The sequence below is a fragment of the Nyctibius grandis genome, chromosome 2, assembly GCF_013368605.1.
Source record: "Nyctibius grandis isolate bNycGra1 chromosome 2, bNycGra1.pri, whole genome shotgun sequence".
NCBI classification, from domain to species: domain Eukaryota; kingdom Metazoa; phylum Chordata; class Aves; order Nyctibiiformes; family Nyctibiidae; genus Nyctibius; species Nyctibius grandis.
The window spans coordinates 29,130,143-29,144,103 of NC_090659.1; the positions used below are offsets into that span (position 1 = coordinate 29,130,143).

At 36.9% G+C, this 13,961-nt stretch overlaps 1 protein-coding gene across 1 annotated transcript in view; it reads left to right on the top strand.

The window, feature by feature from the left end:
* The first annotated feature begins 5,836 nt into the window (after positions 1-5,836).
* The window catches only part of CFAP47 (cilia and flagella associated protein 47), a 356,696-nt gene continuing 348,571 nt past the window's right edge, over positions 5,837-13,961 (top strand). Inside the window, exons 1-3 of the mRNA XM_068422067.1 lie at positions 5,837-5,998; positions 9,352-9,503; positions 13,635-13,750. Of these exons, the coding sequence (XP_068278168.1) occupies positions 5,837-5,998; positions 9,352-9,503; positions 13,635-13,750 (430 nt within the window). The remainder of the gene's footprint in view (positions 5,999-9,351; positions 9,504-13,634; positions 13,751-13,961) is intronic.

Below are 13,961 nucleotides of genomic sequence, written 5' to 3' on the forward strand. Positions count from 1 at the left end.
AGAAAGCAGATGTTGACACAATGGATCATTAACCTACTAAGTAGCATGAATTCCCCATAGTACGTATCTTCTATACTCTTCAAGTACATTCTACCCTAATTCCCATTTAATGCAATTCTGAAGCTTTGCTATTGATCTTCAAGGCCATCATTGGATAAGCGACCAGCTAAATTGGGTAGTATCCTTTAATCTGTAACTTATGAAGACAAATGAGCTCTCCCGGTATAATGCGACAAGCTACAATGACATTAATGAGGACTAGGGATAGTGTTTTCAGGCAAAGTGGATTGATAATCCAACAAGTAACCATAGAAGGTTATACTGAACCATAGTCTGATTGCTTTTAAAGTATATAGACATATCTGTTTGGTAATGGTTTCCAACTGTAATTGAAGTCAAGGAAATAAAAACATCAAGCAGCTCCGAAGGCTGAGTACCTAAAAAGCTGAAAACCAGGGAGTGATCTGACACTCCAGATGATCACAATGCAAATTTAATTTGTCTTATTAGGCATTTGGATTCTAAGGAAGTAAGCTGGATAAATTGAATATAAAATGTAAAAGATACATGTATAATAAAAATACACATAATTGTACCTCAAAATGACGAGGCAGTAATTTTCAGCCAGGCAAAATAAAATAAATTCACTAATATCTGAACATGCTCCTCAATAATTTTATCTTTACTGCCTAAGAAAAAGATTCTTGAAATTGTTTAAGTAACTAGATAGAAAGAGACCTGCATAGAGTCAATAGGATAAATAGAATTCTATTTTAAATACCTATGTAAGGAGAGGGGGATGATCATCCTCTGGAGGTACTTATCTCACTCCTAACCATAGTGGAAGCTTAAACTAGACATTGATTTTACATCCGTGAAGTGTGGGAAGATGAATCCCACCTTTAGTAACTTTAGGAAATCGCATCCTAGATGTGTATAGTGGAAATTTAATATTGATTCATTGATGCCAATAGCTGTTGACATCTTGAATTCAGCCTAGAAAGCCTACTGTTCTGTTTCAACTGGTAAATATCATGATTTTATGGGATTCTTTAAAAGCCACAGACAGCTGTTAAAGAACCTCTGATTTATATGAGAGATTTTCAGAACTATGCCTTTTCTGAATTCCCTGTTACCTATGTGTGTGCAGTTTCTCCATAGTTATGTTCTGTTTTGATCAGAGATGATCTGCCCAGCTCAGAAACATGCATCTTCATCATGTTTCTCAGTGTGGTTCAATGATTTTTCTTTCTACCCAGCAATTTTTATAATTGTCTAATACATTAAATCTGTGAGTGGATATGGATGCTTTTAGAGTTAATAAATTTTTCATGAACAAGGATATTTTCATACATTGTGACTAAACCAGATGCAGAAAGCATTTCCGTTGAAGCAGACTGTGGGAAACAAAGGGCACATTTGTACTTTGGTGCAGGAATCTTTGGACTAATTGCTGCGAGCTCGTAAGACCAAAATATTCAGCTCAGCACTGTGTGCTGGTACTAGTCTTGGTCCCCAAATTAGTATTGTCATGTTACAGCAGAACCATGACTTCCCTCCTAGTCAGGCTATTTAGCTAAACTGCAAGATTACACTGATAAAATCACTCTGCTTCTGCTCTATAGATACATGTAATAGCTCAGTATGTGGCTCTTGGAGCCCTAAACCATATTGCCGAATAATGGAGACTGTATGTATTTATGATACAGGTTTTTAATTTACCAATTTCTACAGAGTCACTCTAAAAAGAAAAAAAAGGGAAGGCATTTGTGATTGCCTTGTCTAACTGACAATCTCTCTGCCATTCACTTTTTTCAATAATTTTGGTCCTGCTCCTTTCAACTCAATCTGAGAAAGAAGGATGTCTCGGAGACTGGCAATTCTTACACATTTTGTGAAGACTGATGGTTTCATTGAGCAAAAAGATCCAATAAAATCTTCATTAGCTCTGCTTCTCGCAGAATGCTTTGTTTAGTGAAGAGACCTTTAGAGAGAATTAGAGCCCGAATCTGTCATTTTGAGCATTCTTGTTTTCCGTTAAACAGAGCAATATGCAAGATTAAATGCAAAGGAATATATCTTATTAGTAATCATGATTTGGACTTTGTCTGTTTCTGACTCCTAAAAGCTGATATAAAAATACACACACTTTATTTGTTTTACCAGTAAATGGCCCTATTTCCTTCTAGTATATTCTAAATATATTTATTCCTCCTGAAGTAGAATAAATAATTCAGCATTCACAGTTCAAATCACAGTTCTTCTGGATTCAGATTTCAGCAATGAAGTGCAGTATGAGTGTCAATTTGTTTAAATTAGTTTAATTGTCTCAGGTATTACTGTCATTTCTTGTTGCTGAATTATTGTCAAATAAACCACCCTTATGATCATTTTAACTGCTACTTTTTCTAAACTCCTGAATACTTTCTGAAGGGATTTTTCTATGTTTTCAGAGATTCATGGATGAGCGAGAGCTACTTCTGATCTAATGGATGACTCGGTGCACTTGCATCTTTGACTCACGTTTAGAACATGGGCAGATAGGACCAGTGTCTCAGGTCTCACTGTTTTTTAATACATGTTTTCTAATAATGTTTTCCCATGTGCAGCAGGGGAAAACAGACTGTTGATGGCTTTCAGATTCTGCATCTTGTTTTATGCTGGCCTTGGCCCCAGGATAGATCTGAACAAGTGGGAGCTATTTAATTTTAAACAAATTAGCCTTGTCTATTAATTAGAAAGAACTAATGATGCTATTCCAATTTTCTGCCTGGAACCTGGGAGGATAGTCAGATCAGCAGATAGTCAAACAAGTTTCAAGTCTGGAAAGTCTGGCTTATAAAAGTTGGAAGTAACTCAGAAACTGAGGTGTGGTGGAGATTTATATAAGGTTATACTCTCCACTCTGGTGACTATAATACAGTTTTGAGAAGTTTGCTGTGAAGCTTTATTATTCATCATCTGATACTGCTAAGGTGAATGCAATGTGAATTGTGCAGGTTATTGCACTATAAAATAGCATGAATTTCTGCAGAAGTAAAATCACTCTTAATGTGGTCATATGATTTAGTGATAAAGGAGAAAGAATATACATAATCCATACCTTAGCACTAGTTATAAAGGATTCTGTAATCAAAATAAAGTAAGCCTGTTCCTTTACAATAGTTTTCTCTTTGGAGATGATTATTAGATGACTAATAAAAAAAATTTATGAAGCCAGCATAAGTTGAGGAAACGAAGGAGCAGAGTCCATTATCTAATGTAATTTCATAATGAGATATCATAATGATGGCAATAGTAAGCATTTGGATATAATGGTTTGCAGAAGAGGAAGAGAGCCTAGCCAGACCATTTCAGAGAGATCAGGAGTCTTTTAATGCAGAACTTGGCTCCTCTATACACAAGCTAAATCACAGTTAAAATTTGTTTTTTAAAAATTTAGTTAAACTGATAAAAATTTTGTGTGGACATATCTATATTGAATCAAGTGAAAGTAAGGCTACAAAGTTCTTTGCTACAAACTCTTTTATGACAGAATCGATTTTTAAAGATATTGTCTCTGCTGCTTGCTCTGGCCTCCACTCACAATGTCAATTACCACCCTGTCAATAGTGCTGCTTCAACTGTTCATGAACTAGTGCTCTAAACTGAAGATAAGAAATCATCTTGCTAAAGGCAACCCTCTTCCATCAAAAAAGAAGTGCATGTATGAATGCTTTTACCCTGGATTGTTTCACAGGTCAGGTTTATTATATAGTCCCACATGGAGCTCAGTTACCAGAATGAAGGCTAGTGACTTCACTAGGAGGTGGATGGGAAAGTAAGACACCACCAAGGTCATAAGGAGTAGGGAGGGCAGGGACCTTCCAAGGATCTTCTTGTACTCCAGCAAGGCCTGAACTGAAATGAAAAATCATAACCAATTTTTGTTTCTAATATTTTTGCTAAAAATATTAAATGTTGCTAAATTCTCAGTGGAATGGAAAAAATAAGTTTGTGACTGACTACTTGGCTGTGAAATAGTATATAACAAGTGACATTTGACATTTTCTCTTAACTAGTTAGTTGCTCACTTTTGAATTTGATTATTTCCAAGTACCAGAATGTGTGATCAGAAAGACAGAACATTTCTATATTACTTTAATGTGAAAACTGAGGAATAACCCAAAGTGAGATAACCTAATGAGCTTGTGACCTTTTGGCACCATCATGATATCTGTATAAAGTCTCAAAGGTTTCTCTTTGTTTGGATCAGATATTTCTTAGGTCTGATCTTGTGTCCCTTGACTTCCCTCAAGAATTTATTCAAGAATCAGAGAAACTATGTAGGAGGGTTCTCAATTCTCTAGTGAAAAAGCAGAGAGAATTTAACTCTTTGATAAGGTAATCTTCTCTTTTAATTTTTTTCTTCTTTTTTTTGTGTGTCAGTTAAATACAATTATGTTATCACAAAGTAGATTCAAGTAGTCTTCCCAAAGAACTCCTCCATTCAGGTGCCTGAATTTTACCCTTAGTGCTTGCAATGTTGTATTCCCACTCATTCTTCAGTTATCTACAGATGGGTAGCTACCACTTGAATTTTTAAGAAGGATAAAAAGACCTGTTACCATCCTTCCCCAGCAACAGAAACAAAGGCTCTCCTCTCTCCTTGCTCCCTCTAGGTTTCCTGATCTATTAAAAGTAGGCTTTTTTTGCCTTTTTGTACTTTGTAGTTCTCCTGATCTGTGCCATCCATGTTTGCAGCTTCTCACATTTGACTTTTAAAATATAAATAATCTGAGTCCTCATGCACTTTCAGGGGATGAAGTAATCTGAGGCAAAACATACTGGGTTAATCAAACCTGATGTTTGGAGTTCTGTGTGCATTCTGTGTGTGCTGCTCCCCCTTCCTTGCTACATTGAAGCAAAGCACAGCATGGCCCATTATCTACCTCCAAGTCTGCCCAAGCGCTAAATTCTTGTCAACTTCATTTTACCACTTAAACTACAGCGTAGGAAGGCATAGGGATACAGAACAGGAACACATCTTTCACTATTCAGTAAATGCATGCAATGAATTATTAGCGTAGTCACTGGCACTACAGACACTGAGATTCCCATCAACAAACATGCATGTTAGTGCCCTGCTTTGGTTCTGTGTAGACCATGTCCAAGATTAACATGCATGCCCAGGAGATAAAACAGGCCACTTTTATTTCAATTTAATCCACCTTTACTTTAAGAAACCCAGGGCCAGAAGAGCATCTGTGTTTGTATCACCCTTCCCTGTCCCGGGCTGTTTTTGGAGAGAGACTTGTAGCAGGAAAACACCTCAGGTGAACAAGAGGGACCATGCTGGACAAGCCCGAGCCTGAGCTGTGTGGAGGGGCATCAGTTCAGGTATCTCTTTACTGGCAAACACAGGCTAAAAGGATGGGGTTTTAATTTCCTTTCAGCTCATGCCCCATCTGGCACCCATGAAATGGTAGCCCTCCACCAGCCCTAACAGGCCTACCTACTGCGGCCCCCTGCACCTGCCCAGGCGGTAGCGTGTCAGGGCATAGCAGAGCAGACTCTGGCTGCATGCCTGGGAAGACCACAAGGAAAAGCCACAGTTTCAGGCTAATAATCCCTTCCTTTGGGCAACGACACCGCGGGCCGGGGGCGCCCAGACCCCGCCTGCTCCGCTGCCACCGCCGGGCCGGGCTGGGCCGCTCGCCCCGCCCCTCCACCTCGTCTTTCCTCTTCCGATTGGTGGGTTTGGAAGCGCCGCTCTTTTGTTTCCAATCGGCGTCCTGCGTCCGTTGCGAAGCGACCGTTTCCAGGCCGCGCTGGCCGCGTGGCTGAGGCGGCGGCCATGGCGGGCGGGTGGCGGGACGTGGCCGGGGTGCGCATCTCCCCGGCCGAACTGTGCTTCAGGGACTCGGTGCCGGGGGGCCGCTACCGCGCCGCTCTCAGCATCCAGAACCGGCGGCGGGAATGCTGTCGTCTCCAGCTGCTGCCGCCGCACCGGCCCCAGGTGAGGGGTGGCCGGGGATGGTAAGCGGCGGGGAGTGTCTGCCCCGCCCCCCGGGCCCGGGCGGGGGTGGGTAACGGCGCCGAGGCCTGCTCCTCTCTGCAAGTCAGCTGTCGGCTCTGGTGTGTTTGTACAGCACCTCGCACCACTCCAGCGTGCGTGAATAACGGTAGTGCCTCGTGAGAACACCCCACCCCACCCTGCCCGAGTCCCGTGGGTCTGTATGTCCTCCCCGCCCGGGCTTGCCCTGAGGAGCTAGTACGCAGCCCACTCGCCTCGCGCTTGCCGGGCCCTCCTCGGGGCGCCGAACATTGGCAGGGGGAAAGGGTGTCTCGTGGTGCCGCTTTTATTTTCTGCAGTTTTGAGGGGGCACATCTGCCCAGAGGTTTGCCCAGCTAGGTGGGTCCTGTGTAAGAGGCTGCTTGGGCAGGTGTAAATGCTTTGTCTGCGTTGAGCCACCGCAAATGGAAAATGCTACCATGGATGCCTGAGCAGCTTTTGAGACTGACTGGAATTTGCCAGTGAATTGGAAATTAATTTAAAATAGTTGAATAACTGGATAAACTGGAAAGAATAAGAGGCAATTCTTGGAGCCAGAGTTGTCTGAACTGCCTCTTGTGTGGCAGTTTGGAAAGAGGGAGCCAGTGTCCTGGTTTATCTGTTTCTAGTGAAAATGTGTAGGTGTTATTTCTATGATACTTTAAAAATGTTCTTGTATAGTGCTTCAAATGAGGCTGGTCATTTGAAGCCTGTATGTCAGAATGGAATTGACTCCAGCCTTCACAGTTCTATATTTTCCTGCGGTTGTGAGGAATTTGAAGAGAGCTGCTTTGTTTGTTAAATCCACAGTTTCAGTAAAAGTAAATTAGCTTTCTTGTATGTCTCACTACATCAAGTCCTTTGTTGGTAACAAATCCTGCTTAGCTTTGTTGGCTGGCTTTGCAGTCTCCAGAAATTTTATCCCTCAAGAAGCCCGTGAGTTCCTTATTATTACAGGAGAGTTATGTAGACATGGATCACTTTGCTATGGTGTGAACACCAAATTTGTGAAGTGTTTCAGGTCAGCTGAAGGGCAGGCACAACTTTTGAAATTGTTTCCTTATTTCTGCATCATATTCTTCTAAGTTTTTCTAGTGGAGTAGTCCATTTGTGGTGCTTGCTTGTGGAGAGCTTTCTCAGAAAAGAGAGTTTTCCGATCTTTTCTCAGGATAATATGATTACTGTTAATAGCATCTCATTAGTTCTCAAAAAGTCGTTGCATAGCCAGACTTTTTAAAGACAAATGCATCTTTACAATTCTAACCAGTTTAGCCCTGGACTTGTAACCTATGTGGGCCCAGCAAAACCCAGGTGTGGTTAGTAGTTTTATATTGGTCTTTCATCTAGCTAGTTTATTATCTATTAATTACATTAAAATAAAGATCAAAAGGGTTGAACTGGCATTGGGGATTGAACAGAAGCTGATGTTGCTTTGTATTCACAGCAACTTGAACTATGAATAAGTATATTCCGGGTTAGTCATCAAAATTATTGTCAAACAATTGAAGTACCTTGGATAATTTCACTGAGTAGTCAGCCTTTCTTTTTGAGGGCAAGAGTGGCCAAGACTGTGTATGCATTTTATTCCCCCCTAAAATTTGCTAATTTGCATGACATAGCTTGATTTTTATTACATTGTAACTGAAGAATTTTGGAACAAGCTAGCAACTGTTGAGAGTGCTTGATTTGGTAGGGGTGTGCTTATTCTGTTTTGTTAGTTTTCATCAGACTTATCAATTTTTCGTGTGCTCCAGAAGTGGAAAGGCAGAGTCGGTTTTAGAAAAGAGAAAAGGTTACTCAATCATAACTTATGAGTTTTTACCTCTGTGAGCATCTCATGCCTTTTGCCAAGTATTTTAATGCTATTGTGCATGAGATGACCAATATGACAAATGTCAAGATTCCATTTCATGTGCTCGGTTCCAGAAAGGTCTGTTGTGTTGCCCTTTCTCATTCCCAGACCTTACGCTGCTATCTGTGATTACATAGCTTTGAAGTGTATGACTCATCTGTAAATTTTCTGTGATGTTACATTCATAGAGTACGAGAACTGAAAAATAACCTTCCTTGAGCTGTCATAGTGCATAGCCAAGAAATGCCTTTCAAGGAATTTAGCTCACAAAGCAGTTTTCCATAGGTTTCATTGAAAGTTCTTTGTACAATATATTCATTTGCCCTTGTATAGAATGAATATGCATGGCTGTTTAATTCTCTTTGTAGAAGAGAGAAATTTCACACACTTCAAAATTAAACCATGACTACTCTTTCAAAATCAAGCCCGTAATCACAATGCATATTACATAACAAATTTCCTTTAGCTTAGTGCTTATACTGCTAGGAAAATCTTAAAGGAACAGGAGGCGATGCTCAGACAATGGAATCAACAGGTAGTAAACTATATGTTTGCACATTTGGAACAGAAACTAGAATAGAAAACTTAAAGAATACTAGGATGACTCTCTTTCAGAAATAACCATTAATTAAACTGGACATATGAGCAGAGCCTATTGTGCATGGAGTGATGTGAATTGTAAGGAGACTGAAACACCAGAGAAGCTCTAGACCTTGCTGTGAGGCTTTCCCAGGAACATGGGAACTGCTGGATATCCCACTACATGCTAGTAGGTTACTTGTGTATTCTGTTCATGGAAAGATGTGCAGAGGGTGTTAGATATAAGTAGATGCTTACAGAAAACAACAAGTCACAGAATTTTTTTGAGAGAAAGTATAAAGGTGCTTTCTGTCAGCTGCTTCTGTTTTTTTTGTGGTTTTTTTTTTTTTTCTTTCATTTGACCCCCCAAATTGGAGGTGCCGTGGGCCTTTCAAGCAGATTTTCAATGTACAGTGAGACTTCCTGTTGACGTCAACTGAATGTCGGTCAGACCTAGGGAAAACTCTTATGCTGTCTCCTTTTTTTGCTGCTTTGGACTGAGACTTAATCCTTGTTACTTTCTCAGGTACTAGAAAGATTCTGCACTGAGTAGTAGCTGACTTAATTTTGTGTTGGTTCAGAAGGTTTATGGCAACAGTACGAAAAGCTAGAGCTCTCTTGGAAAGACTAGAAATGATATTTTGCTAAACCAGTTCTTCCGTGTAATTTGATGGGTTACTATTCATTCTGTCTTTCTGTTTTACTGTAAAAAGTCTGGACTTCAGTAAATAGGACGAGAAATTTTATAAAATCCTACATATTTTGAAGTTGCTTGTGAATTTTAAATCAATCTGCGTATTCTTCTGAAAATTACCACATATATATGTTTTTAAATCTAGAAGTGTTTAACAATGTTAACAATTTTTTTTTTTTTTTTAAATTGCAGTTTAAATTGATTGTGAAAAATCCAGAAAAACCTGTTGTGTCTGGGCTTCAAGTTACAGCTTTTGTGGAATATTATCCTGAGAGTGAAGAAGAACTTCGAGATAGACTACTTCTTTTAATAGAAGATGACATAGTTGAAATCCCCGTGCTTGGGTATGATGGTCAAAAGTTCATATGCTGTTACTATTTGCAGTTTAATCTTATGGAAAGTTTGCAAACAGGTGTCACATGGTTATGTAATTAATCTGTCAATTGCATTGAAAACAAATAGTAAGTTTCTTTACAAAAGCAAGATTTTTTTTTTTTCTTTTTTTTTTTTTTTTCAGAGCAGCACACAGGTAAGAAGTTAGCTGGGGTGATGTCCCTCTAAGATCCTGGAGAGAGTTTGGGTTTTTGTTTTTGCTTTATTCTAAGTTGGTTGAGATAACGTTGATAACTTCTAATCCTGTATCAACATCAGACAAGTTAACATCTACTCTTAATGTCTTCCTTCCTTACTGAACCACTTCTATAAAAGATTTTATAGTAATTGTCCAAATTTGCAAAACTGGATTATAGTGAAACATATGTTGCCTAATTCTAAAAATGTGGTGTGTGTTTTAGAATAAGTTCACGCATTCAAGGATCACTTTCATCAATCCGTATGTGATTGTGTGTGCCTATCTATGTGTGTGTATACGGATATATGTCTTGTATATATCGTATATTGCTTGGAAAAAGTAAGCTTCTAAATATAGTTTATCCGACTTAGACTAGGTGGTTATCTGAGGATGAGGGGAAATTGCTCTGGAGTACCTTTCTGTCCTTTGTCTATAAAGAGATATTAGAATGACAAACTTCTGTTTACCGGTCCAGCTTTCAGATGCCTGAATTAGGACAGATGAAGTCCATAAACTATTGTAAATCATAGTTTTTATGAAAATCTTAACATTGCAAATAACATGTACAGACAGAAAGGAATTTCCATGGAGATTAGTCAGTATATGGATTGTTTTTAAAAATCAAGCAGTCCCACAAACGTCTCATGCTAGCCTGAAATATGTGAGGTTTTTCCTTCAGATAAGCAATACTTATTCCTATGTTGCATCGATCTCTTATGTAATGCTCTCTTTCACTAGTTTGCTTTTCCTTGTTTCATCTTAAAATTTGTGGTATTTTTTTTTTTTAGTGTTATACTTTTGTTAATGTAGGACACAAATAGTTAAGTCTGACGTGGACTTTTCCAGTTGTTAATTTTGCCTCTTTTTAGCAAAAGACTATCTACCATCATAAGACTTGGAAATAACAATTTCAATTAGTTGTTTTTTCTGCGGTGTTTGTAAGCTCTTATTTTCTTAGAACACAATATTAAACATTTAGGGTTTTCCATTTAAATTTCTCTAAAGTTAATTAAAGAAAGCTATAAGAGCATTGTTTTTCTTTGACTGAAAGACAGGGGTGACTTTTCATAGGGTAATACAGAACCTAGTAATACAATATGATCACTTTACTATTAAAATTAGCTGTCTCTAAATATGTTCTCCCAACATATATTTTCCTAGAAGAAAAAAGTGATTAGGAAGCACTTTATATTTTTTTAATTTTTAATTTTTAAATTTTTAAATTTTAATTTTTCATTTTTTATTTTTTTAATTTCTTTTTTTACTTTTTGGTTTTGTGTTTACTTTTTAATTTTTCTAATTTAATTTTTTGAAAATTGTTTTTAGGGTAACGTTGTGGAGTTAAGACCACATAGGATGATAATGCTACTGGTGATTCCTTTCTGGAAAGGACTTCTAGTAGATTGTTAAGTATTTGAAATCTTCATGTTTAACTGGCTTTTGCAGGGAAAAAAATTGACAGGCTATAATAAATTTTTTTTTTTTGTTTGGAAAAAAAGCAATATACTTTATGACTCTCTTTTTAATTGGTCTTTTCCCAAATGTATTTTGTCATGCATGTCTGTTGTTTATAGATAGTGACACCTCAGTGCACTAATTGAATATCATCTAAATACATAATATATTTTTCTATACAAACATAGTGTAAAATGAATCATTAATCATTTTGAGAAAATAATGTACGTAGTGTAACACTGGTTGAGAAATACTAGTCAAAAGATTTTTTTGATAAAAACTGCATTGTCACTATGAAGTGCCCACAAAAATGTTTAATTTGATTCAATAACCCGTAAATATTTTCAGGGAAATATTTGCAATGTTCTGTTTTTGGGGACTTTCCCCCCCAAACCCTGAATTTATTTAATTCTGATTTAATTCCTATGTAAAAGTTTGTGTATTTTTTTTACATTTTTAATAACATACATCAGTAGAAATAATATCGATAATAATGTACTAAACACTAATGCTACTTTTCTTAAAACATCAAGAACTTAAATAAATTATTTAAAAAATTGTTAAGGCTATACTTAGATTTACATCAAATTGCTATATATTTTTGTGACACACAAACAAAATTCCTTATCAGCAACAAATTCTGATTTTTGGCCAGCTCAAATATAGTGTTTATTTTTATTTTTTCCAGTGAATGTTGTTCAGATTGTGTACTGGCGGTACCTTTGAAGAGTTGTACATCTGCAAAACAGAATTTTTTTATTTTAAAGCATGTCAGAGCAAGTTCAGAAAATTCATAAATGTAATCCAAGATAATGTGTTATTGTATAAGAAATATTTGGAAGTTGATGGTATTATTGGGACTGGCCTCTTTAGATGTCTGCTACTTCTCCCTTACCTGGTAGCTTATTTATAGTCTTATTTTTTTGAAATTATATTTTTTTTCAGCTTTTGTTTCTGTATGGGTTACAGGGTGATATGTACCTATACATCTAATTCACTATGAATTTGTAGAAATTGTGGGTCTGCATGTTTTGTCCATAGAATTTTATTGAAAGGAAAGTTCACTGGTGGTTTAGGAAAAAAGTGTGAAAAGAAAAAAACATGTTGGGACCTTTTTGCCAACAATTTGTGTGATTTATTCAATCACATCTACTGTTCATTTCAAGATAATCTTTAGTCTGGGATGAGATTCACAGAGAGTGTAGGAAAGGTTAGTTTCCCATACAACATTAAACTGCAGTAACACTCCACTTATTTTTGTAACTATTTATTTGGGAAAAAGTGCCACCAAGAGAATTTTACTTCTATTGTGCTCTAGTGACGTTAATATCACAGTTGTTTAGTTTGCAAGTAAAATAGCTGTTACGTATTTGCCTGGCTCATGAGACTAGATCCAGTGGTTAATCATATTGAATTGTGGCTCAAGTATTTGATATGTTTTGGAAACCAAACAACATTCTTAGCTTAATCTCTACAGCGCCATGGACTCATGACGTGCTTAGTAATAAAAGTGTAGTGATTTAATTATGTAAATATTTGATTGTCATAGAAAATACTTATACTCAAGGTTTGGGAATGTGTTTCAAACAAGCCAGTTACGGTTGTTTCTTTTTTTTTTTTTTTTTTTTTTTTGTGTGTGTGTGTGTGGTTTTTTTTTTTTAAATTTATTAACTGAAACTCTGCATCCAAACTCTTTTTTTTTGGAAATATAATAATTAAGAATTAATTTTAAAAATTAAGAAAACATTTGAAATTAGTAATTTCCAGGTGTAAATGCTATCTTCATAAAAAAACCCAACCAAACCAGCAAACCAAACCCCACCCAGTATTAAAAAAACAAACCCCCAAACCTTTAACTTTACTATCTCCCTTTTTGCATAGGCCTATATCTATTAGAAAATCTCATTGCAGTTAGAATTTATGCTTATTCCTGTCTACTTGGGAAGTGATATATTTGGACCTCAAGAGGAGAGACACCTGTGTTTCATTTTTCCAGCAAAGCTTCTTGGAAGAATGTCCGAATACTTGGAACATGTGAAGTTTTTACAGTCTTTTCAAGCTGATAATAAGATAAAATGAATGTTAACTTTGGTCTTATTTTGTGATGCAACTAATGCAAGATTGTTTTATTTAAAGTTCTTTATACTATAATGAAGTATTTAAAATCAAATAGAAATGTATACATTCCATTTCGACTAATTGTTTAAAGCTATATTATTTTAAAGTTACAGTAGTTAGTTATTAAAGTAAACAGCTTGATAGATAGCTAGATCTTTTTTATATCTTTCCTGTGTACGTTGCACTGCTGAAGTGAGTTGCATAAACATTGGTAGGAGAACTAGGAGAAAAGGAGAGCTCTTTTCCAATGGAATGCTTAATCAAATTTCTTTAAAATGCAAAAGTATTTTCCAGTTTTGGGAAAATATAACCATGTCTTTTTTTTCTGCAGATTAATTCCATGCTGTTGTCTGGAAATAGAGTCAGAGATTAATTTTGGTGCGGTGATTGCAGACAGTAAAATTATTAGTAAAGAAATTAGTATTGCTAACCATGGATCATCTTCAGGTAAATGTTTAGTATGCATTAAATTATACAAATATTTTATTTTTCTGGAAAATGTACTTTTATGCAAGCTAACACTTCAGTGGCCAAGTAGAAATTAACTGTAGTTCTGGGTTATGCAGATTATGAGTATTGTAGCTAAAGGTTCTATAAATGGCCTGTTGCTTCTGTGGACAGTACTATGTTTCCGCTTAGGGAAGAAAATTAATTTAGA